Source organism: Falco punctatus (genome assembly GCF_963210335.1).
Source record: "Falco punctatus genome assembly, chromosome: 4".
In the NCBI taxonomy this organism is placed as follows: domain Eukaryota; kingdom Metazoa; phylum Chordata; class Aves; order Falconiformes; family Falconidae; genus Falco; species Falco punctatus.
Genome location: NC_137583.1, coordinates 54,000,794 through 54,026,424, shown reverse-complemented (window position 1 = coordinate 54,026,424; position 25,631 = coordinate 54,000,794). Strand labels below are relative to the sequence as shown.

The window sequence follows — 25,631 nt, the reverse complement described above, 5'->3', positions numbered from 1 at the left end:
AGATCTTTAAATGTTTTCCTAGATAAACTGATTCTCTGGTGTTCCTGTTGTGATTGCGGTCAATTGGTGCTGTCCTATGAGTTGGACAGCTGCTAACAAGTGAACTGTTTGGAAAGGCACGAACCATTCTTAGTATCTCTCAAAGAGAAAATATATTCACAGGTACATGCACACAGGTGATGTATGACAACAAGTCTCCCCCATGCTGCTAATACCACCCCTTTCCTCCTTGTTCAGGTTTGTTACACACTATGATCCTGCTGACCTGAGGAACTTTAATATTAGCTGAGGTACGTCATCATCGCAGTGATGGACAGCCTGTTTCCCAGTTCTAATACCTCAGCTGCAAACCTTCCCACCCCACATCTCCTTCAGCCAATAACCAAGAACACCAAACTGACACATATTTTGAAGACCTAATTCAGCCTCAGAGAAGGACCAAAGAGGATGAGCATTGTTCAAAATTATCGACTCACAGATCTGAGTTGGAGGTATCCCTAAGAACAGGCTCTGCCACTTCAACACCTCTGAAACCGTCCACAAGAAAAAGGAGTCAGAGCCCAACTGCATTAATCTTCTTGGGTTGCAACCCAGCTCCTGCTGAAGTCAATTGGAGCTGATGGACCATCAAGTGCCGTTAACAGAGAAGAACACAGAAACCCAGCGAGTTCAGTGACAGCTGATGCAAGACATTTATTGATATAAACTCAGCATCTAACAGTATCTCTTGCATTTGACTTTTTTTGGTATTTTTTTTACTTTTTGTACCTCAAGCAAACTGAAGTTTCCACTTTATTAATACCCATTTATCTGCAGGAATTTTAGTAAAACATTCTTTGTATTAAAATTTTTAATACAGCTGTATGTTTTCACCTACAAGAAATAAACCCCCACACGTCTCATTAGTTATCTACATAGTGTAATCACAAGCATAATTTTTAACCTCTAGGAAAATATTTTGAAAGTATGTGTAATTGACTTGTCATGAACCTTTCACTTTTTGAACAGTCCTGCATAGAATTTTAAAAATTCCTTTCAATTGATTCTCTTTTACTTAAATTGCAAAAGAAAATGTAAACAGATGTTAATTGCTTTGAGTTAATGAATCAAAGTATAGTTATTTTTTCTACAACCATCTGAACTGCAACCTTTTAGCTCCTTTAGAAAAACCTGAGCATCAACTACAACAGGAGGAAACCTCCACTTTTATTTTCCCCCACTTTATCATCTTTTGGATTAATATTATATTTTTGAAGACTACCATAGGGCGAATTCTCTTCTCAGTAGTATCTTTGCAAATGTGAATCAAATTAACTTCCTTCTGTGGAGTTACTCTAGATTGATACTGGAATAACTGAGATCAGAATCAGACCCAATGGAAAAGAAATAATTTTAGTTTTGGAAGTATTTCCTTGTGGCATGTCTGTTACTTTCCAACGTACAGTGCAATATATGAAAAAGGCACTAATGTATATCCTTCATATCACTTAATTATAAAACAAACAGTATAAAGCAAGGAGATGTTATAAAAAATGGGAGAGTAACATAAAAGAGGCTTGATTTATTTTACCACATGTAATCACTGGAAAAGCATCCTATATTCTGAGGGTAGGGCACATGATATTACACATAACATCCTGTTTGGATACCGAAAGTAAAAGGCTCTGAAATCAATACATTCGTTTTAGGGAGCACATGATCAAGGTGCAACCACAGAAGGAAAAATCTACTCTTCTGTGCCAGCACCTTTTGTGAATCCAGTCCCTCTAAGCGGCAATATTGTCCGGGGGGCTCCAGAACAAGCTCCACAGTATTACCTCACTGGGAAACACTGAGACAACATCACACGCACATTTCCAAGGCGGAAACTCACTTGGTTCTTTCTCTTCATGCTAGTTAGAAATTCAGCTGCATCTGAGCATTTCTGGTTTCCCTGCACCACCTAAATGAAAACATTTTCTATTGCAACACTTCTACACAACTCAGCCAGGACGAGGTGTCAGGACTTTTCACCCCGTATCTCTGCCAAGGGCCAGTGCTTGGTCCTACTGAGATCAATGACAAACTCCAGCTGACTTCAACTGGGACCAGTATTTCAGCCTATGAGCTCAGTTCTTTCCAGGGCTGAGCAACTTGTTGAAGGTCTGTGCAAACATTGATTTTTGGTGAAGCCAACAGAAGTGGGCCATGCTCAGCGCATCTTAGCCTTCCCCTTGATCAGCGCTCCCCCTGTAAAGCTCCAGAGAAACTCCACAGAAGGTAGCACCTCTACAAGACAGCTCAACATACATGTCACAGTAACATGATGCAATTGCAACGGGCAGTGCTTCCAAGCAGCCCAATACATTTTCAACAGATGTATTTTTCAACCAGGCACTTATGGTAAAGACCTCTTTTCTTTATGTTTGGTTGTTTGTTTTTTTTTTAAACTGTCTTTGTGCTCCTGCTACTTTGCTGTAGGTCTGCAGTGAATTCCTGTTAGCACATACAGGAGACATCACACATCAATCTATTCAGAGTAATGTTTCAACACTGGCACGTACAGGAGACCAAATGTTCTTCCAATAATATTTATTGACAAAGACCACATCTGTGGTTCTTTGTATGTGTTAGTGTTTGACTATAGATGCAGAAGTCATTTTGTACAACACCTTAATCTTTTGGTGCACGTTAAGTAAATCTATATTTTAAAAGATATGGTTTATAAATCCACTGCACTAGAACACAGATTAATGAAACCTGTATCTTTAGACAACTAGGAAGTGGACTTGAAAATAGCAGTCATTTAAAAAAGATGGTCTTTTTAACTTAAAGCAGAAGAGAACAACGAAACCCTTGCCTCCTCAAGTCAGTGTGATTCTCAATAGTCAAATTCAGATTTCAACCAAAGGGTCTGAGCAGGCCTTTGCATCCCTAGTAAAGGCAATAATTTCTGTATGTTTCATTCTGTGGCAGAAGTTTAAAATGGAACCAGACTGTGCATGTTGAAAGGTTTATGAAGAAATTTTGAGAGCTAATTGGTGTCCAGAGTGTATAGCAGAGTCAAAGCAGTGTGACGCTTCATGACTTTCAGGCACATACAGTGACAGGAGGTCGCTTTAGCTGGAAATAGTCCTCCTGTCCTGGGCTGCTGAAGGATGCTGAAAAGCTTAGATACTTTCAACTTCTTGCCACACTGTAATGTACACATGGGCACTTGAAGTAATTTTTAAGTTCATGGGCAAAAATGCACTTATTCATTCATATTTCTGTCATAGGCAGGAGAATCAGGCTTTTCCTAAATCTACCAACACTACTCCACTATGGAATGATATATGTTCACCTTGATCAAAGCTTTTAAAATTTCAAACTTTTCTGACAGACGTGTTCCCTTTAAGACTGGAAAAGCTCAACATATCGTATTTAAATATATTTTCCTCAAAGGTATTCCCTTGTACATGTTACCTTGTGATCTTCATCACCAATTCCCCTCACCTACAACAATTGTAATTAGTTGTTTGGTTTTTTTTCTAAAATGCTGCTTTCTTTTGTGTTGAAAATTATGCTTGCATCTGCTCAGCTTTGGGAGAGGTCTTCTGTGCTGATGTGCAAGGTAACAGGCTCGCCGACAGTCCCATAGTTGAGGGTTCTTGTGGAAACTTCAGTTTTAAAGCTTGACTGTCCGTTGTCTGCTGAGAGCTGGACTTCGGTGCAGAAAGATGGTTTTACTGTGAAGGAGGGACCAGGAGAAGCTGCCGCTGTTGCTGCATGCATTCCAGGCGTCACTGCCATGCAGGCATCGCTCACGCGGAAAGAGATGTTTGAAGGACCCACAGACTGCACACCGGTTATCCTAGATGCTGACATGAACATACTTGCAGGAACATGCTCCTCAAACTGGCTGAAAAATGTTTGCCTGGGCTGGGACACCACAGGTCTCACCAGATTCAGCAGCACTGGCTTCCCAATTGTTGGCTCGTTAATCTCTGTTTGGAGCACAGAGATCTCGCAGGGTTTCTCTGCTGTATGGTTCTGATCATCACACCCATAGGTCTCCCCTTCTTCAGGAACATAATCTTCAAGATCCTCCAGAGTTAATACTTTGCCATTGTGGGTTAAGATTTTGCGGTCCCGGGTGCTAAGGTCGTCGGTCTGTAGTTCCTCTGGTTCGTCAACTATCACGACATCATGCTCTTCTGGAAGAGCATCTTGCATTGCTTCAGGTACCCCCTCTTCCACAGGCCAAGATACATTTGATTCATCTACCTCTTCCTTAACCTCTGGACTCGCTAGTGAGAACAGAAGCTCCTGCTGGTCTGCACCAGCTGTCTCAAAACTGAAGACCAAAGGCTCACCCCCACAGGCAAGCAGCGGGGAAGCCACGTCTGACTCATAGTGAGCACTTGTTTCCTGTGGGAAGCTTTTTTCCTCGGTTCCATAATCCATAAATAAATGATTTTCTAGTTGTTCAGACCCAGTCGGGGAGCTTCTGTCTTCGTTGCTGACTTGAGCTCCTTCCTGCTCAGTGATGTACACCAGGGGCTGGATATCAGCTTCAGAGAGACTGTCATTAGGCAAAGATTTGGACTGTTCTACCAATTTATTGTTGGAGTTGTTGGTGTTTGGATCATCTTCTGGGGAATGCCTAGGCCTCGAGCTGGGAAATGTGAACGTTAACACCCCCGAGTCATCTTTTTCTTGTTTTGCTGGGGAAGAGCCTCTTTTCCTTGCAGGTTTTGGTGTTTTTTTCACCTTGAATTCAATTATTTCCTCCACTTCAACCCATTTTGGCTTTTTCTCTTCCACCTTGGTCTCTATGAGGACATCTCTGGCTGCTGCTCCTTGCCTGTCCTCTGGTTCTGTGACAAAAAGCACGGGAACAGCAGACTTTGGTGTCACCTCCTGCTCGTGTCTGTGGACAGGCTGCCTGATCTTTGAGACATACACTGGCTCTGGAGCTGGCTCTGCTCTGGGGGAGCGGGAAGGCGAGTGGCCTGAAGAAGAACGTGCTGGAGAAACCCTTCCCCTTTGTCTTGGGTTCTTCACCACGGTGGTTATCGTTTCCTCTCTGATGACAGAAAGGGTTGGGAGTTGGCAGGAAGACGAGACTTTTCGGGGAGCCACACTCCATCAGCACATGCCAATGTCGGTCAAGGCGCTACAGTGGGGTTAGTTTTGTGAGCACGCCAGCTTTTGGTGAAGCGTGTCATTTCGGAAGGGATACACACGCAACGCACACACCCACATGCCCATCCCCCCCTACTTTCTGAGCCAGGGAAGCCCTCGGTTCCCCTTCCCCCAGGTGGGCCCTAGCTCCATTAACCTCCTTGAGTGCAAGACCACAGAGGTATGTTCACTGAGAAATATTCTTCTGGATGCGGCTATATTTCACGGGCTTGTGTTGACCACCTACTCTGCTACTTTAGACCCATATAGCAGTTTCACCCAAAGATTTTACACACTCAAGGAGTTTAACCTTTTCCTGGGTATCCTTGGCTAAAATCCTGGCTTCATCAAACTCAGTGGCAAAATGCCCTTTATTACAGTAGGGTCAGTAGGTTCCTCTTTTTTAATAATTGTAACATATATCTTTTTTATTGAGGACTCTATTGAGATCAGAGGTATGCATTTTTACATGCAGAACAGTTACGATAAAAGGACATTAAACATCTGGAGACCAGGAAAAGAAAGTTAGAACATTTCCTGCACAAGTCATCTACCCCAAAATGTACTTATTTTTGCTTTTCACAATATCATTCTTGCAGACACAGCCTGATCCTGCTACCACCAATTGACAGGGGAGCACCAAACCAATCTGGGATGCATGATTATAATTTCTCAGCATGTTTCTGCTGGCCTTACTTTAGATTTTTTGGACATATCGAAAGCAGTTGGGACTTTTCAGCATCCCCATATAAATACGCAGCTTGTGTCAAAACAATCTTCTCTGCTCACATGCTAGGACAAGCATCGAGTTTAAATGAGCTACAGATGAAACTGGATCAAACAAGAGTTGAGATTCTGTCCCTACCTCCAAACAATGGGATAAAAAAAAAAAAAAAGAATTAACTGAAGGGTAAAGACAGTGGCCTGGACTGGGGTTATGGATCGAGATGATAGCTTTTTCATTTCTTTCTCCTCGCCAGCTCCTAGTCACAGCCACACAGGGCTGGAAGTCACCAGCTCCGCTCTGGCTTTTGCACTGAGATACGGTGAAGGGGGGAAGGAGTCCTTGTGAAAGGAGAGCCCGTTTCTCCTGTTGCATTTGTCTAACCATCGTGGAAAACTAATCCTTTTAGATATATTGTGGCCTTTCTCATTTACTCATCTCATTTTTAGAGACTGGCATATTGCGTTCTGCTATGGAGATCAGATTTCTTTCCACATCAATCTCTCCCCTTAGAGGATGCAGCGAGGTTCAGGATGGGATCAGCTACAGTGAGATTTCTTTTCTTTCAGAGCACCCTGTCTCCTACTGCCCATTTCCCCCCCCACTCCTTTTACCCCAAATTGTCTATAGTTTTGCTATAGAGCTTTAAGGCTTATGTGAACCTTTCATAACGGCCATGTGCCTTTCTAAATTACACTAAATGAAATCATTCTAGATAAAGGCAAGAACAAATCCCTGTGGGCTTTCACTCGACTTTGCTCTACATTGCAAGGTTAAAATGTGTTTTTGGTCTGGGATTTGCATATATAGACACTGTTCAATCCCATCTCTAAATTATCTGTTATTTTCTGCTAGTTGTTTCCAAGCTACTTCTTTCCTCAGCTTGCTGCAAATTAAGGAGAGCTGGAGTGTGCCCTTAGATAGTCGTTCCCAAACTTTACCCCATCACTGGCTTAATTCCAGCTGAAGTCCACTCTAATGAGTTCATGACTGCCTCCACTAGCAAAAGGAGGGGGATTTCTGTTGTTCTGAGATCCCACTCATAAACGTACCGACCTCCTTTGGGGCTGCAGCCCTTAATTTGGGAATCACTTCTTGAGTTGTCCAAAGCAACAGTCTTTGGAATTTACATGTCAGAAATGCAGAAATCAGCATAACTGATGGTATTTTGCATTAGTTTAATATTATTTAATCAACCAGTATTAATGCTGCTGCTTGTGATCTGAAATCATGAAGGGAAAAGGACTACCAGCTGACTGAGGAGAGATGTAAAATAAAAGCATCTCTCCAGGTGATTTGCAGAGATGTAGATAGATGAGATTTACTAAGCTTTAGATGTAGTCTGACTGAGTGATTCCTTCCTGGTCATGACTTTCTCAGGATGTTTTTGAATGTGGTACCAAAAAATATTTCTCTGTTTAGCCATCCCACTGGTATCTGAATCCTTGGTCCTTGAGATGGTGCAGGCAGAAACACCTTTGTCTTCTGGTCTTTGGAGGGTAAAACGGTCTAAGGACTGGAGAGGTTAACTGAACTGATGTGCAAGAGAGAGGGGCACAGCAGAACCCCTTCCTGCCTCTCCTGTCTGCTCACTGCCTATTCAGGGTGGAAGCTGCTAGGAGGGGGGACATGTCTTCTTATGCTCCGCATGTGCTAAATGCATGGGTCATAAGGAATAGTCACCAAAGAAAATAATAAAAGAGATAAAAGGTAAGCAATACTTAACCATATTTTAGTTGTCATTTCACACGTTCTCCTCACCCAAGTAAAAGAAGTCAACTTTGGCATCATGTCCAAGTCAAGGACTGATTAGAGCAACAGGACAACCCTTGAGGGAACACACTGCCCCAAAATATCCATTGTGTTGTCACCTACTACCATTAGGACATGATTTGAACAGCTTGGAGGTGCTCTGAAGGCCTACCACAGAAGGACAATGTCCCCCTTCCAGCACATGGAACAATTTGGTTATGTATTTGGTTTTGTTACTTAAAAAAGGAAAAGACACATTAAGATTTTAATGGCTGATGAGCTTCTGGTGTACATATGACTGACAAAGTACTGCTTTTTGCTGCAATTAATCTTTATATGTTATAGGAACCCAATATAAACCAGGCTCAAAGTATCCAAACAGACCAAGTCATTACTGGGACAAAAATTCATAGTGAGACAGAAGGGGATAAAAATATGCATCTTCCTTCTACTTCATCATAAGAGGCTTTCCTGATGAATTTAAAATAGAAAGCCAGAAGAAATCATCATAAACTATGAGATACTTGTTAAGTTTGTACATTTTTTCAAAGCTGGTTTCTTGTCAACATTGAGACTCAAGACTCTACCTTCTTGAACTCTTGCACAATTCTGGCAGTCTTCCATGGAATTTTTTTTCACGTGTAATCTAATAAACAAACTGACCCAGGCTGTGTCTAACACCATTGTTGCTATTTTTTGAAAGGGATAGTAAGATCTTTTTTCAGGTGGTCACTTTGCATAGCCCAGAATGCCATGAGATCTGGTGGGATGGGAATGAACACACTTGCATGGCCAATAAACACAAGCTTGTTATTGGATCATGCATAGGCAGCAAGGCAAAACACAAATGTTATTAAAAAAAAAAAATCAGCACTTACATGATGATGGTTTTCTTGGGCACTTTAGTCTCTTGTTCAGTGACTACAAAGAAAACAGTATGAACAGCATGGGGTTAAAGAAAGGCAAAAGCTGAAATGATTAAATTAACTTTGCTCAGTTAATAAAAATAAACTGGAATGAATGAAAAAAACAACTGTACCATCCCATCCATGCTTTCTGTGGTTATTTCCAGAGTCACCTTTAGTGTTTCTGACCAAGAAGGAGAATTCAGAGTGCTCTCTGAACAGTGAAAGGTTTAGCTTAGAAATTAAATATTTTGTGGAGAACATTATTGCAAAATCTGTTTATTCTACCATGAGATTGTGACATTTTTGTTTAGCAGGTCAAAGCCAGAAAACAAGGTCCTTTTTTTTATTTTTTTGTTGTTCTTGTTTTTGTTTGGTTGTTTGGGTTTTTTTTTCTATAAGGTAGCGATGGTGTGAGAAACATGAAAATGCCTTGACCTGGAAAATCCTGGAGAGCTGAACGTCCTTAAATTTTGATTTCACTTACTAAACAAAGAGTCTCCCCAAACACTGAACAATGTCCAAGCTTTTGTGGATTAGAGGCAAAATCCAAGCTGATAACAATGAAAACTACAATCATTATCATCAGGTACATCAAAAAAAGAACCCTAGGAAACCCAAGAGAGCCCTGTAATACATCTAGCCTGCTCCATCTTCTTTTTGCTATAATTTGCAATTTTGCCTCACCCTTGTCCCCTAACAAACAAGAAACTATTGATGTATATCAAGATCAAAAGAAAAGTAATGATTTAATTATTTTGCAAATATTTCTTAGAATTGACATTTTTAAAAATAAGGAAGATACCATTTGAAGAGCTAATAGAGGTTTCCATCCCATCTATAAATTTAGACACAGTTTGAACCAGACTGTTTGGAACACGTCCTGAACTGCTGAACCTATTTGAGATCTAGAAAAAACAACACCAAGCCCCATTTCTTATTTAATAAACTAGTAAAGTTTCTAAAAAAACCCTTAACTTAATCTCAAAGTAATTTGTCCAGAAATTGGTTTTCAGTTTTCCAGCCAGCCTATAATAAATAAGCTCTGGTAATTTTCAGTTGGTAGAATTGAAAGTGAACGGCAACTTAAAAATATGTCTATAAAATCACAAACAGTCCTTGCCCAGGGAACTCGTAGTGTCTGTATTATTTGTTAAACAACTTATGATTAGCGCTGATGTTTTCAATAGTGTCCAAAACCTGCACTGACTGAAAATTAAAAATACATCTACAATATTAGATGGAATAGTTTAACCTAATTTTCCTTCCACTTCACTTCCAAGGGCTTCCTTCTGCCACCAGCTAAAACAACAAAACCCACCATAATGAAAAAGAATTTTGTGCAAATGTTGATTTTAATATCTGACCTAGAGTTCTATATTTTCTTTCCAGAGCCTTGTCTCATTTATCCATGTAAAAATCTGGAATAATTTCCAATAAAGTCAAAGGAGTTACTGCAGAATTAGGTGGGTTTAAACAAGGTCTGCTTGGAAATTAGAGTTTATAGCTTACTGAGTCAGTAAAGGGCAAAATTATTTTCAAATGTTTATCTATGAACACAATTACAACGTAACTGTTTACCTACCCTTACTTAATATTTTTTTAAATAATTCAAACCCTTTTTTAAATGGTGGAATGATAATTATACAATGATGGAAGATGAACTGAGTGCTTGAAGAATTTACTGCACCCAGGTTAGAAACGTTCAGTGAAATTTTAAGCCCTTTAAATCAATATTGTGCAACTTTTACATAACTTTTAGAGAACCTCATCAAGTAGTATCATGAGATTAACCCATAAACAGCAAGAGTATAAGTTCTGATGTAAATAGGAATTAATTTGATTATACACCTAAACACAGATGTTTTATACAATTATTTTAACAGCAACTGCATTTAGATGATACTTAAACATGTATTTAATGAAATCTCCCAATGTCTGTAAGAGGAAGTCTCTTAAATGTTTATTAATGTCTGTTCTTGCAGTCCTCCCAAATGACATCAAACACAATATTTTTATGTCGCAGATGTCAAAGGGATTCAGTATTCAAAAGTTTAGCAGGCCTGGGATGAGGAAGCTGTAAATGACATAAATGGGTCCTGATGACTTGCAGTTTTGTGTGTGACAGATCGATCTTATATGTGCTATCCAAGGTGTGAGGGAGGATTTCAGCAATCCTATACGAAGGATAGAACCACATGAAAGTAGGATGAGAAAATTTGGGTTTCTTTTTCTTTTTTTTTAAATTTTTCCCCGAGAGGGAAAATATTCTGCATCTGTTTTAGCACTAGATTTATCATTTCAACTTGTTCAATAGCATTTTAGGAAAACAGCTTCACAAAGCAGGAGCCCCTGGTAAGCAGGTTAAAAGCTGTAAGCATTAGGATCAGCCAGTGCTTCTATAAGACTAGACTCCTCTCTGGTTAATACATGAAATCATTGACTTACAAGTGATGAAACATTTAGGATAAGTCAGTTCTTCTCACACTGAATGGATAAAAGGTGGTTTATGGCCTTTATTACAAACTTTATGTCTGCTTTCTTCACTCCCAGAAGCATAAACCTGTTTTTCCTGCACAGTACATGCTGCTGGCATAAACCACAGGAGCTCTGCTCTGCATTCACCCTCTTCTGCTACGCTTCAGAGGACAATCTGCAACCAGGGGATGCACAAATCTGCTAAAGCTAATCTTAAAATGAGCAATTCATGGACATAACGGAGTTTCCTAAATTGTGTGAATGAAATGTGTTTTGCTTTCTCTCTCTCTCTCTCTCTCTCAAAAAAAAAAAAAAAAAAAAGGCTCCACTCCTGCAGGGACTGAGATGTTGTAAAGGCAGATTGTACTCTCTTGAATTTGTGCTGAAAGCCACGTGGCCAGCCCCAAAATGCGATGCCAACAGAATAAAAATAACAAGACAAATATTTTAATCATCACCCTAACCAGGGAACTTCAAAAAGGTCAGGGGACAAATTCCTCTGCTCTATTTTTTCAGTAAAATGTGGTGCTAACAGATCCAAATGCTCCTCTGTGTTTTAAAGCAATCTTCCGTTTGAGAGCCTCAGAATATTTAGCTTTTTCCTGCAAGGTGGGTGTTACCAAACAAGGCAACTAAACGACTTGCCCAAAGCTCTGCATGAGATCCAAGGCAAACTGGAGAGGTTCCCGTGGCCCGGCTGTAACCACGCCAGGCGTTTGTCTTTACGGTTTTGCTTATCTCCGCTTGCATAGCTGACTCCTTCCCCTGTTATTGCTTGTCTCGTTATATGTCCTGAATCTGCACACCCATATGAAAATGCAACACCTTCCAAAAATGCTGAGCTTTGTTTTTCTTCAAAAACAAACAAGTTAGTGAGCCTGGGATGAATGAATCGCCATAGGAACACATTAGAAAGGGATGCCAGAGCACACCAGCCCAGATCTGCCGTGGGTAGGTTAAGCAGCAAGGTGCAAAGCAGACAGTCAACTTGAAGTCAAAGAGAAGGATTTTCTTTCAGTGACACTTTTTTTTTTTTTTTAATGTATTTAAAATTCTTCCCATATCCACAGAAAAAGGATTTTGAAAGCAACCCTCCATTGACTTCAGCGCAGCAACCAGGTGTAGCTGAAGGCAGATCTCAGTGATTCAGGCTGGCAGCCCAAGCTGCGGCTGCTTGCAAGGGGACCCCTTAGTCCAGTGGTTTCCATCCTTTTTGGATCTGTCCCTTCCAATGGATCTGCAGATTCCCACAGTGCGAATTTAAACCTAACGACAAGAAGTTTGTTTGGAGACCCACGGTGTCAGACTGTGGGCCACCGCTGACTGCCAGTCAGGGCTCCTAAACCACTGTACTAACGGTATCCCAAATGGTGACAGTAGGTTTGGTTCAGTATAATGAACAGTACAGAAAGGCAGGAGGATAACAACTGGAACAGCTGCAGCTAAAGCCCCTTGGGTGCCTCAGGAGGCTCTGACAATTGTTGTTTTGCAGAACCAACGATAAATCGGGTAAAAGAGGCCCACTGCGCAGGTAAGCTAGGAAACAGACACAGCATCTCTTTTCTGTTGTAATAGTACCACACAACAGTGATGTTGTCCTCTTGGTGAAGTAACAAATAATCCCATTTTCACAAATAGAAAGGCTGGTAAGGATGGAAAGAGAAAGCCTTCATGAGAGCCATCCGTCCTCTAGTTCCTTGCCGGATGAACCTGATTTTTCCATAGGCAGACCAAGGCTGGTTATTGATTCTCAAGAAAGCAACAAATTCCCTCCTTGGCCCAGTGCATTATGCCAAGTGCATCCCTGATGCGATTCTGCTCAGAACAATCCTCTTGCTCCATGGATGAGCCTGCTCTTTGCTCCCTTCGCCTGAAGCAGCTCTCCCTCTGCTTCTCCCCAGAGGTGACTTGGGAATCAATTTCCATCCCTATTACCAAGTTCAAGCAATTGCACATCACAGACCAAAACCTATTTCATAACATTCCTGAAGCTTCCAGGCAAACCCCAATTATATTTCTTCAACCAAGCTCACAAAATTTTTTGGGTTTGACTGCAGGAATAAAAGCAGATGAGTAATGCAAGGCTGAACATAGACATTTACAACCCCAAGAGCTGAACAACGCCCTTAACACTGTTTTACAACCCTTGTTTTTATAACATCATCTGCCTTGGTACAAGGGAACTTTGTGATGCCACTCTAACCGTGATTTGTTTGTGTCCCTCTCCACCCTGCGTACAACTCTTTTTCTCTCTCTTTAGGGTACAGGAAGGGCAAAGCTTCCAGTACTGCAAGGTTTATTGTGCTGAAACAATTCCGATGTTGCCTTACTAACACCATTCTCCCTGTAATGCTTGCAAATGATTTGATGGTTCTTTGGGAAAGGACTAAAAGGAAAGCAAGCATAAAGGGAAGACAAGCAAGTACATAGATCACGATATTAATCTTAGTAGCCCATTGTGTCTGAATCCTCTTAATGTCATAATATATTAGTATCTACAGGGGGCTGGCTAAAGGGTCCAGCCATCCAGGACCCCGTCTCAGACAGAGCCAACAGCACAGACCTATAGAAAATGATGGGGGGAAAAAATACATATGTGGAGTACCATTGTCCCTGAATATTTTTCCACACTCCAGTCATTTGCTGCCCAGCAGCTTCCCAAGTCAGGATGCCTTTGTATTTGATGGCTCTTAGTGAATGTTGATAATAATAATTATCCTGTCAAAAGCACCCTTAAACCCCTGTTATTACTGCAAGACAATGTGAAAACACTGAAGATGAGGAAAGAAGGCTCTACAGCTGTTGGCAAACCCCCGGCTTTTCTTGGCTGCGTCTCCACTAACCACATCTGGGACAGCTCTCTGACACGAAGGTCTGCTGGAATAGAATGGCCTGTGCCAGTCCTGGTCCTCTTTCTTACCCTATTAACTAGATAAATAGATAACTACGTTATCTATTATAGATCCCTCGGCTGTATTATCTCCTGAACCACTGCTGGGCACTGTTTGAGAGAGACAGCACTGGCTGGCCATGCTCAGCCAGCCCAGGACACTTCTAAGATGTACGAAGAACAGGTTCCCTACGCCAGGAGATGTTCCTTACGCAGATGTAGTCGCTGATTTATACTTGGTTGTGATGGGTTTATAGCAAGCACGTCAAACACACTGCCTGCGGAAATCCCTTTGATAAGAAGGTAACTGTAGGCAGTCACATCCTAAAGGTGTTAAGAAAGAGATGTGTTGTTGGATGGGCGTCAAATCAGTTCCTATCACCCTGCCAATTCAGGTGAAACACGCAGAAAAAGGAAGCTATGGCTATATGGTGTGTACTCCCTGAACAGTCCTAGATAATGGATCAACTAATACTACCCAGGCTATGCTGCTGTCACTGCTGCTTTCTCTGTCATTCCAGATGGTCTTCAGTGGTATTTCAGCAATGAGCATGACATGCCTGCAGCTTTACCGACTGGCCCTGTCTTTTCTCAGCCATACGTTACTCACATTCTGCCAGGCTGACACACATTTGCATGTATTCGAACAGGGACAGAAACATTTTTCTTGCACTAGTGGTGGTGAGATGTACCCTTCATTTGCTCCTCCTTTTCCATATAATGCCTTTACGAGCATTATATGATGAAGTTGATTTGCCAGATTTGGCAATCAACAGATGGTGATGGGTATAGAGCTGAGATGCAGTATACCCATGCACATCTTGATAGACATACAGATACAAGTACACCAACAATCGACATGGATAAGATGGCAAATATATTCGATCCTCAATGAGGTGGTTTTAGAGCAATTCACTGACATACTTACGGAGCTGGTCAAGGATCATACCTTCTATGGTAATGGCTTGGTCTCCTCTCCTCTCCTGGGTCAGGGCTGCAGCACTGTGATGGTAAAGTTCTGCTCCACTTTTTGCAGACCCTAATCTGTTCACCAGCTAAAGAGAATCATGCAGTACCAAATGAAACACAGGGTGTTTTTTTATAATAAAACCTTCCTATACTACATTACAAATTCATTGCAATTACATGACAACAGAAATGAAGATGTAACCCCAAACCTAAGCTAGGGTTTGAACACATTGCTGCTCGGTGGAGTTCACAATAACGCTTTACCATAAATTACTTGTACAGACAAGTTACAGCACATCAGTTAATTTACAGTTAGCTGCAGTTTGCTCTGCAGCCTGTGGCTTGTCCTGGGGTAGCTCTTTCTCTACCAACAGGCGCACATTCCTGCTGTGGGCTGTTCAGGTGGTCACTGGAGGGGTTTTCTTTGGTTAGCATCAGTTAACCTACTGAGTCTTAATCAGCCAAGGGAATACCGGACCTTGGGATCTTAGCTAATGGTAATGCAAGGTAATCTGATGTTGCTAAAACTCTAGTATAAATCTCTAAATTATTTCAAACTTCCTAAACACTTCTGTGAAATAACTGTGAAGTTGCTGTGAGCAGAGTCGTTTACCATGGGTCTGCTGACTCATCCTAATTTTCTGAACCAAAGTCAACTGTTTTTAGTTGAGCCCTGAGAGCTTATTACTATTTTATTACAATGAATACATAAAATATGACTCATTTTTAGAAAATATTTTACAGTACTTTTATTTTAACTTATCAGGTACTTCCACCTATGCTTGCTAAACAAACAGAAATGTCAGTGGTTTTTACTTCTATTTACACTTAATTTCTTTCTTTTGGCTTTGAATGGTTTCTGTGCAGCAGAATGAATCTGTCCTAATTTAAAGACATTCCAGAAACAACATGTTATGTCAGAACGGCCCTGAACTTTGTAAGAGGTACCTCTAGAGATCTGGATCTAAATCAAATTCACAGAAAAAGCTCACTCAATTATTATTTAAACCTCTAAACTCTCAGATCAGAATATTCTGAAGCTTTTGGATGTTCACAATCCAGATCTACTTCAGAAGAGCCTGACTTTTTTTATAAACATTTTTTATACGACAGGTGGTAGCAATTACTCAGTCACTAATCTCATGCATGGATCTCTCCTAGTAAAATGAATTCTCCTACCTGTGTCAAGTCAGACAGCAGATCTTTAAATCTCTCCAAACTTACCTCACATTCATAGTGTCCCATATCTTCATTGGAAGGGTTCTTGACCACTAGGACTACCATGCCACTCCGTGGTTCACTGAAAGTCTGGTATTTAGTTGTGTCCTTCAACATTACACCATCTTTGTACCACCTGCATGTGGAAAACACTGAGCATAAGCCAGGAAAAAAGTAATGAAGTCCTCAGCTCACTGATCCATCTATCAGACCAGCAGGCAAACAGCTCAAGATAGGTCTACAGGGGGGTAGAGCACACATGGATACTAAACCGCTCAGGTTTATGAGATTCTTCTCAGGAAATCTCACCAGTCAATGCAGGGAAAAGGGCTTCAAATCATGAGAATGTATGCTGAGGTGTTTGTCTGAATAGCCCAGACTGGTTGCTGATAAAATCTATTCAGGTATAAGGCAGGGAGGATAAAGAAATGATAAAATTGTTGTCAGGGCACTAGGTCTGATACAGTCCTATGTCAGGGGTTATCTGTAGGTAGTTCTTTTCAGATTCTAGCCAGAACAAACAGGAGAATCCCAGGAATATTGGGATGAGGAAAAGCAAGCATTGGGATGGCGTTAAGGTGGAAGACGGAGAGAAGAAGGAGTCATAACCTTGAAAGTAAAGACAGGAGACTTCTGTCCATGCAAAATGGGAAAAAGAGGATTTGTTCCAGTGTGACTTGAAGAACTGACCTGATTTGAGGCCTAGGTGCTCCTTCAATAGTACAGGTAAACTGAGCATCTTCACCCTCGACAAAATAAGCATTTCTAACCTTGTTCACAAACCGTGGTGGCACTGCAAAGCAAAGATAAACGTAACCAGTAGCAGAAAATATGACCAGATATGAAGGATGTGTCCCTGGCCAGATAATTCTCATGATGTCTGCACACAGGATAAACGTAACTAGTAACAGAAAATAAGACCAGATATGCAGGATGTGTCCCTGACCAGATAATTCTCACGCTGTCCGCACACAAGGCACTAAAGACCAAATTTTTTGACCCAAGAGCAATTGACTGCATCTGTACATCAAAATTATTTTTTTTAGTATTATCCAGTAGATGTTATACAGACCTTCTGGATTGTCTTAGTATTTACGTGGAAGGTATTACACAGCAGACCCCTTTAAAACAATGCATCTGTGCAGAACTTTACCTTGAACAAGGATCTTTCCCAAGGTACTGGCGTTTCCAGCGGGACTGGAAGCAAAGCACATGTACTGTCCTGAGTCAACACCTGTTAGGTTGTCCAAGATCAATGTGCAGGAACCATCGGGATCTTCTATTATAATGTGATGGGGATCCACCTCCACAGGCTTTCCATCTTAAAGATAAAGGGAATTATTATTTTTTTTAAATAGCTTAGTAGCAATTATATTTTCTCCCTGGGAATTTCGTCCAGCTTTTCAGCTTGAGAGGACCAAGAGCTGCATTTGCTTTATTGCAGTTGATGTTGGTAGTTGAGGAATGAACTTTTCATCTTCATCCAGCTCTCTACAAAGTATCTTCTGGGCAAAGCACTGTTGAAGGACCTTATACATCACCAATCCTCATTTAAAAGTGAAATTCTCCCAGAATATGTGCTGTGCAGTTATAGCTCTGATTTGCTAGCCAAAGGAACACCTCTAAAGTGACGGTAAACATGCAGAACAGATCTTTACAAGGCATCAACTTAGAGCAAAGCTGTTTCCTCTGCAATACAGTAATGCCAAGTAATGCCAGGGAAAAGACTATGCCCACACATCCGCCTGGGCTGTGACACGGAAACATCTGAGCTAGTTCAAACAAGTTGTTCATTTACTAGAAGCTGTCTAACTGCCACAGGTTGTGGCTCTATGCGGGCTAACCTGAAAAAGCAGGGTATATTAGCTCATAGGAAGATCTGAGTTACTTGGGTTGCTTAGTAGCTAACTTTAAGACTAGACTTGGGTATCTCTAGGTGGTCAGCTTTTAGATTCCCTGCTACCCGATTAGCACAAAGCAATACGGTTGAAGAACAACTGTGGACGGTGCATTTCGTGACTTGCTGCTCATACCTTTGTACCAGCTGACAGATGGCTTGGGAGCTCCTGTAACTTTGCAAGCCAGCTTGACCGTCTCTCCCAGCTCAGCTGTACAGTCTGCCAGCTCTTCCTCAAAGTCTGGAGGTACTGAAACACCAGAATGAGCATGTTAGTCTGGAGGAGGGGAGCTCTGTCCATCGGGTGGCTGCTGCAAAGTAAGGTAAGGATAGGTATCATTTTTGAAGATCTGTGAGGTTCAGAATGGAAAGCTGAACAGGGAATTTTAGCAGCTAATGACTTTCCAGGTGGCATGCTGTCCTTGCTTATCCGAGACTAAATTCAGTCTGTCAAATACCTGTTGTTGGCTATAAAGATGGGCCATAGAAAAAAAGGGGTTTGTTGCTTATCTGGAGGTATTTTATGTCATGATTTTTATAAGCCCATCCATTATTCATACACCACACAGCTACCACAGTTAAGATATTTCCCCAATTAAAATGCACCCTTGATATCCAAACTAGTATTCTGTTAGTCTCCGTACAATGAATTCTGTGCTTTGTTAAGGGACTTTTATTTTAATTTACTACTACCATATGAAATTATGCAAAATTATTCTGATAGTCTTCCTCATTAGAACACTTCACTAAAATAAAAAAAAAAATTATATATCCAGACTTGTTTTCAGTGTATATACACTAAAACAAATTCTGTTCTGGCATTTTAAGACACCAAAAAGACACTGTAAAGGACACCATTTGTAGCTTATACCTGGACAATAAAGACCTGATATCCCTGCTGATAAATTTGTGGGTAGAAAAACCAGTGGAATCTCAAATGACAGTGAGGATGAAGCAGCCTGAATGACGAGATAAAAATCCAAAGGAAACACATGTGGCCGGATTCAGCAACATAAGCCAGCAGTTGAATGGAGGATTTGGTACCCAATAAAGTCACAGGGGGGTTGAGACTGGTATGAGTAGGACTCTGGGTCAGGTCCTGAGAAAACTACCCGCTGGAGTCTGATCCTTTTCATGCAGCAGGCCAGGGCCTTTGTCACCAGATTCTGTGGTCATCTACCCTTCCACAATCCCTGCCAGATCAGACGCTTCTCTAGTGCCAGCTCTGCAATTTGTGTTTTAGAAGTTTCAATAATGTGTTTCTCTTCTCCAGTGATGCACATTTTCTGGGCAATTTTGCTGGAAAACAACATCCTCTGATTATTGACAAAAAAATGTATGAATATGATGACAGGCAACTGAGCAACCACTGCAGTCTTTGACTCTGATCCTCCATCGAATCCACATCAGTGGAAATAGCCAGGGATAGCCAGCTCTTCTCAGCTCATTAGCCTGTGTTTTCCACACTGGGATTATGGACTTTGAAGAGTAATTGGAAAGTCACTCGCCTGGCCTGCTATTGCCTAAAAACCTATACAGGTCTTGTGGGACCTCTGTCATGTAAACTTAATCGCTTCAGTGCTATACAGTCTTGTTTCCCTTGATGGTAAATGGAGAGTCAGACACTACTGTCCCACTGTGCTAAAGATGCCCTCCCCAGCTCAGGTGGAGGACCTAACGCTGCTATAACCACTCCAGTTAAAGCTCACTGCTTGCTGTCAAGTCATGCGAGTTGTTATTTACAACACTCTGCGATGTGATTAAAGGAAAACCTCCAACCCTAGCTCAGTTTAAGAGGTGGCAGATAACCCTAAATGGTTTCTCTCCCTCTTTTGCTAATCTCCTTCCTGAATCAGGGAGACCACGCAAAAAAAAATACAGGAGGTTTGGGCTATCTCGGGCCATACTCACTCCAGACCGGCTCGCTGATCCGCTGCTGTATGCCACAGATCTCCTTCACCCAGGAGTTCTTGATATTCACTGTACGTGCCTGAAGGAGGTACTTGCGGACCAAGTCTTCCCGTTCATGCCAGATCTCAAATGCCCGGTCATCCCCTTCCACAAGGTCATTCACATCTATGTTGTTCAGCTGCGCGACAGAAGGACCAGAGAGTCAACACACAGTCAGTGTTCTTAGGACTGAATTTCAGCCAGGACCTTTCCCACAGCTGAAATCCCAGAGTTTAGGACAGTTCAGATCTGAACTTAGCTTGTGTGAACCAGAACCATCTTCAATCAAGGTTCAAAATGGAAAAAACTATCGACCAGCAAGTCTGCTGCCAGCGTGTACTCTCTTTAGCGGATCTGAGTTGTGCCATTCCCATTACAGCAATATTAGATGCTCCAACAGCAAAGGGATAATTTACATCACTTTTAAAGAGTTTTCAAATTGCATGAGCGATGCAACATGGCTTTGGCTGAACAGCAATCAGGGTCACTTTGCAAACCTTTCTCCAGTACACTGACTTTCTGGTTACCAGATATACATTTTCCTGGGAGTAATTATCACATTTCAGGGAAATAATATCCAGCATTAAAGGGTATCCCAAGGTGGGACACACTGCCATGCACAACTGCAGCGCTGTTGGGCCCAGGAGTAGCACAACTAAGGACTACATGAAAAGAAATTATAGAACAGCCACTCTCTGGACAAAGCACCAATTTTTTTCTTGGAAAATAAAATCCACCTATGAATATTGGTAAAGAAAGAGATAAGGTTTTTCAGAAAGCCTCAACTGGGCTTGTTCACAAACTTTTTTGTTTGGTTGGTTGATTTTTACTGGAGTTGAGCATCTACTGCCTTGTGAGAACTCCTTCTGCAATTTCTTGCAATTTTAACCTGAGTCTTGAATGTCTGAAGATGAGCTGATCAAATCCTCTGAATTTTTCATTTTTAAACAGGAATTGGTGTCAGAAAAGGACATAACCAGCGGAGAGAACCACTGGGAATATACAACTAAATTTACTACAACTGCCAAACCCAAAAATCTACAAATGCTAGCAAACACTATAGACAGAAAAATTCACATCAATATCATGTGCTTATGCAGTTAACTCGATGAGGTAAGAGATGACTGAACACTTGTACATGTCATCCCATTGCTTCCCAGTAAAAACCCACCCATGCTCCTGATAGTTTCTGACATGTTTCTGACAGGTTTAACAGAGAGATGTTGGGATAGACGTAGATTCTACTTGTGCTTCAAAGACTTTTAGAAACAAAGGAACCACTCGAAAGGATTAGTGAAATGTCCAAGCTGGATATAAATGTTAAGTTCTAAATGACAAAGAAATGCTCTAGGTGAGGACATAATGATCAGACCTTCATGATGTTCTTGAAGATGTAACTGTAGGTGTCTGTCTTTGTGTCTCGCTTTGGTTTGCAGATCACAATATAGTTTTTGAAGAGGAAGACATGTCTTTTGTGTCCTTTCCAAGCCATCCTAGCTCCTGGAGCTCCTTCCCACACAATGAAGTGGCCCTGATAGGAAAAAGAAGGAAGAGCGCATAGTGATAAATCTGGAATCATTAGCACAATGATGTCTCACCATCCTTTTTCAGCGAACAGATAATCAATGTTTACTGTCACATCGTCACCTTATGTATCTCTGTTTTATTACAGCACAGAAGATTGTTTCTAATGCTGAAAGCAATGCATTAGACTGACAGCACCAACAGTGGTGCACACAGCGGTTGTCATTGCATTCTCCTTTAAATGGTATTACTTGTTGCCAGAGAAACACAGAGCTCTTGTCAGGCAGGCACACTCTTGGAAATGGCAATGCTAATGGAAAACTGTATTTTGTGTGTTAGGCGGACACTTTATATGTTTACTTGGCCTCCTTCACCAGAGCAGGACATTCATTTCACATGCATCCAGACACACACAGCTCAGTTCGTGATGTGGGCTCCCCCCTGGCATCATTAGGGAGAAGTAAGCACTCTTGGGGTGTGATCAGATGTCTAGATGTGGATAGACGCAAGCCCATCCAAGTGTTACTGTAATTTAGCCTTACAACTTTGCTCAGCCATACACTGCGATTCCCAATAGGATACAAACAGGCAGAGTAAATATCTTGCCCAGCATGACACAGTAAGTCTACAAAGAAGCAGGAATTTGAGTAAGGGTGTTGAAAGTCTTAGACTGGTGTCCTAATAGCTGCGTCATCTTTCCTCTGTGCCCCTAAACCACACATCTATTTCATGAGAGACACCTGGAGGAGCACACAGGTCTTCCGAAGATATATGAACAGCTGTGGGAGAAACTTCCATAGGCTGACACAATGTTTTCACATGGAGTACATCCAATGTATGTATGCTGCACTCCCTTGTATTGAGTTTCCCAGCCCATTAAGCTCTTTGAAAGAACAGTGTAAATTTGAAAACATGTAGATGAAAAGGCTCAGTGAGCTTCTAACACCTGATGAATCAGCAGGAAAAGCCCACTGATGCCAGTAATTTCAGGAGCTTGACGATAGTGAGAGAAGAGGAGAAAAATATAAAATGCTTAAAATCATGTGGGGGCCCAGAACAAATCTGTTTCTGTTTGATGAGTGGCTTGGAAAGGCAAATAACTATATTATGTATGAATTGCTCTATAAGCATCTATGATCTAGTGCTTCAAACCTTAATCAAGCCAGGACATCCACCTCTCTGAACAGTACGAAAGGCAATAAGCAAATACTCACTTTCAGATATGATTTCTAAAGGAGCTTCTTGTAGGACCTAAGGCTACTTAGAAACTATTGAAGGCAGGCATAGCCCTAACCCTGACTGAGAAATTCCAGTTACCTGTCGGATGGGTTCACCAAGGCTTTCCAAGGTCCCAGGATAATTCTCAATGAGTGAGACATGGAGGTTGTTTTCTGCTCTTCGGGTGAGTGCAGACACAATGGCATAAGCCTGCTCCAGCAACGTGCAGTTTTGGCTATTTCTTGCTTTGTTTCGGATTAATTCCTGTAGAGCAATGAAGAAAATGTTACTGGGCAGTCAGAAAAAGACCCTCAACATTTCCTTGATAGTCAGAGTTTCTCATTACCTGTTCCAGCTCTTTAATCTGAGCAACTTTATGCCGTTCTTTTACCATGTGCTGCTTAGCTACTAAAGTCACTTCTTTCCCACCCATTCTGCAGCCTTAATGTCAATGAGTCTGGCTTTTCCTTACATCAACTGATATTAAACAAAGATAAAGCTTAAGGAAATACCAGATATAATTCTGTGATTCAACACCAAAAAACCCCAAAGCAATCCTAAACATATCCAATGCATTTCTCTCACGCTTGCCCTGACGATGCCACAAGGCGAGCAGTTCACATGGTAGTGCTAAACTACAAGTCAGTACCAGATTAATAAAGAGAGAGGTTGGAAAAAACACAAAATGGCAGTTATCCTGTTCCTCTCACATTTGTTCCTGTTCCTTCTAGCAATGAAGGCATGGAAAGTCCCTGTGGTTGCTCTCTGTTCCAAGAGAACCTTCAAAATTTTGTTGTTTGTGTGCAGGCATGTGTTTAAAATTAGGAAGTTAATGTTCTTCAAACTATTCAAACTGCTCACTTATGTAACACTAGAATACAGAAATATTTCAGCATGAAATATACCCATCTTCCTGGGTATCCTAGTGCTATTTCTCATGAAAAATACTATTTAAAATGCCACTCTGAAACATCTGTGGTCTGGGCTAGAACCTGGGATAGCAGGACAGATGAAGACTTGAAAGATGAAACATTTCAGGATTGTAGAATGGGACAAAGCTTTTCAGAAAACATAAATTTCATCTTACTAAACATCAGTATGAAACACAAGGAGAGAAAGTGGTAAGTCAGTATCTTACACACTGGAAACTGCTTATTTTTACAAATAATGGCTGCTGAGCGTGAAGCAAATTCATACTTGTCATGCATACATACATACATATATGCGCATATATATATATATGGATACATGTAAGCATACATTTTTATATATGCATACGCACATATCTAAAGACCCCTCAGATAAAGCTGGCTGAACTTTATGGGGTTGGAGACTGAACATCTACCTGGATTTACATTTAGAAAAGTATTTCGAGAGCACCCTCACTGGTGGTGATTACTGACTGTCCTACTCAAGCAGCTTTCAATTGTATGTTGCATCAGATGGAAGCCAAGAAATATGAAATAAAGCATTTTCCTGCACAAGCTACACAAAGAACATAAACATATCTAAGTGTATAAAAGAAACTCTTCACCTTGATTATAGTCTGATACTGCTGGATCCTGTTTATGGGTTTTTCCAGGTAGTGCTGCAGTGGTGGAATAAGTGGCTGTGAAGGGTCTTCATTAGTTAAAATTTCATCTGTGTATCTCTGAAAAAATACATAGAAGAATGAAGAAAGGTTATAAAGAAAACAGAAAAGATTGCCCCCTGGAAATGCTCATATGATGCTGGTTCATAGACTTAACTCAGCCAAAGCTGGGTAGCTCTGCTGGACCTTACTAGCCCGTAGTTTGGACATCTGCAACCATCCCCCAGCCTTTACCAGATAGTTATCATTTCAGATTGCACGATGTCCAAAACGCTGAATTTGTCTGCTTTTCCAGTGAAGGGCTGACACTGGGGAAATGTGATCCAAAGCTTGCAGAACCAGATGGAGGGACAGGAGAGACCAGTGCTGTCAGCGGGTGGGAGGGCAGGAGTGGGTGAGCTCAGTGCCAGATCTTGGTCGAGAGTGGTCTGTGTGTTTGCAATGCCAGTGACCAGATATCCCAGCATATGGAGCCTGTGACCTGTGCTTCCCACTCCAGATGCCAGCAACCGGAACCAGTGAGGGTCTCGGCACTGGCACCTGGAGCGGTAAGCACAGGTCACAGGCTCTACAGGCTGGGATATCAGCCCCAGCTGGACACATTTGCACCCATGAGCACCACATCAGTTGGAAAGGATAATCCTTTATAAATAAAATATTAATTATATTTTAAATATATATTATATTTAAAAAATAAATTTGCCACAGGTGAAAATGCATACAACTCACCAGCAAACTTCAATCTGGACTAGATGCAAGTAGGAGACCCAGAGTCCAGGCATGGACATTAGGGAGGCTGAGAGCTTGTGCTGGTAACTTGAAGTATCTGTGAATGTGGGGCGAGTGTGAACATGTGCATTTCTTTTCTAGCAAACATCAGGTTGGACTAGCTGCTGAGTAGGAGGCTCATGGAGAGGGTAAAAGCACTCAGGCTCAGCACACAGTTATTGGACAGAGGGGCCATGCTTGCTACTCAAAGGGTCCACAAATATGCATGTGCTCATGGATCTGGAGTGTTGTGTGTACCCGTTTTCACTAGTGAACTTCACTCCTGAGCAGCTGGAGCAGAGAAACAGGATGTGCCTATCTATACCTACGATTTATGTGAGTTTGCTTGGTTTTATACTGTCTCAAAACATCCCTTAATTACAACCATATTCATAGCTGTATAAACTTTATAATATTCATAAACGGATAAGCGTATGTAAATATGCTCCCATCTTGATTGCACCTACCAGGAAGAGCTAGAGAGTGAACGCAGAATTATTATATTTGGCCAAGATTTTCCACAAAAAAAAAAAATCCTTTTCAGGATCACATTTGATTAATAACTACATTTCTTGCTGCAGTGGGTTATAGGGTGCATGTTC

General features: G+C 41.4%; 1 protein-coding gene across 12 annotated transcripts in view; it reads right to left on the bottom strand.

Annotated features, from left to right (window-relative positions):
• OBSCN (obscurin, cytoskeletal calmodulin and titin-interacting RhoGEF) overlaps positions 1-25,631 on the bottom strand; it is a 209,583-nt gene that overhangs the window by 30,012 nt on the left and 153,940 nt on the right. For all 12 annotated transcript variants that reach the window (XM_080383729.1, XM_080383728.1, XM_080383730.1 and 9 more), the window contains 9 exons: positions 24,205-24,321; positions 22,770-22,934; positions 21,301-21,459; positions 19,890-20,067; positions 18,115-18,228; positions 17,235-17,402; positions 16,772-16,874; positions 16,088-16,217; positions 14,844-14,949 (listed from right to left, as the gene is read on the bottom strand). In XM_080383729.1, the coding sequence (XP_080239855.1) occupies positions 14,844-14,949; positions 16,088-16,217; positions 16,772-16,874; positions 17,235-17,402; positions 18,115-18,228; positions 19,890-20,067; positions 21,301-21,459; positions 22,770-22,934; positions 24,205-24,321 (1,240 nt within the window). The remainder of the gene's footprint in view (positions 1-14,843; positions 14,950-16,087; positions 16,218-16,771; positions 16,875-17,234; positions 17,403-18,114; positions 18,229-19,889; positions 20,068-21,300; positions 21,460-22,769; positions 22,935-24,204; positions 24,322-25,631) is intronic.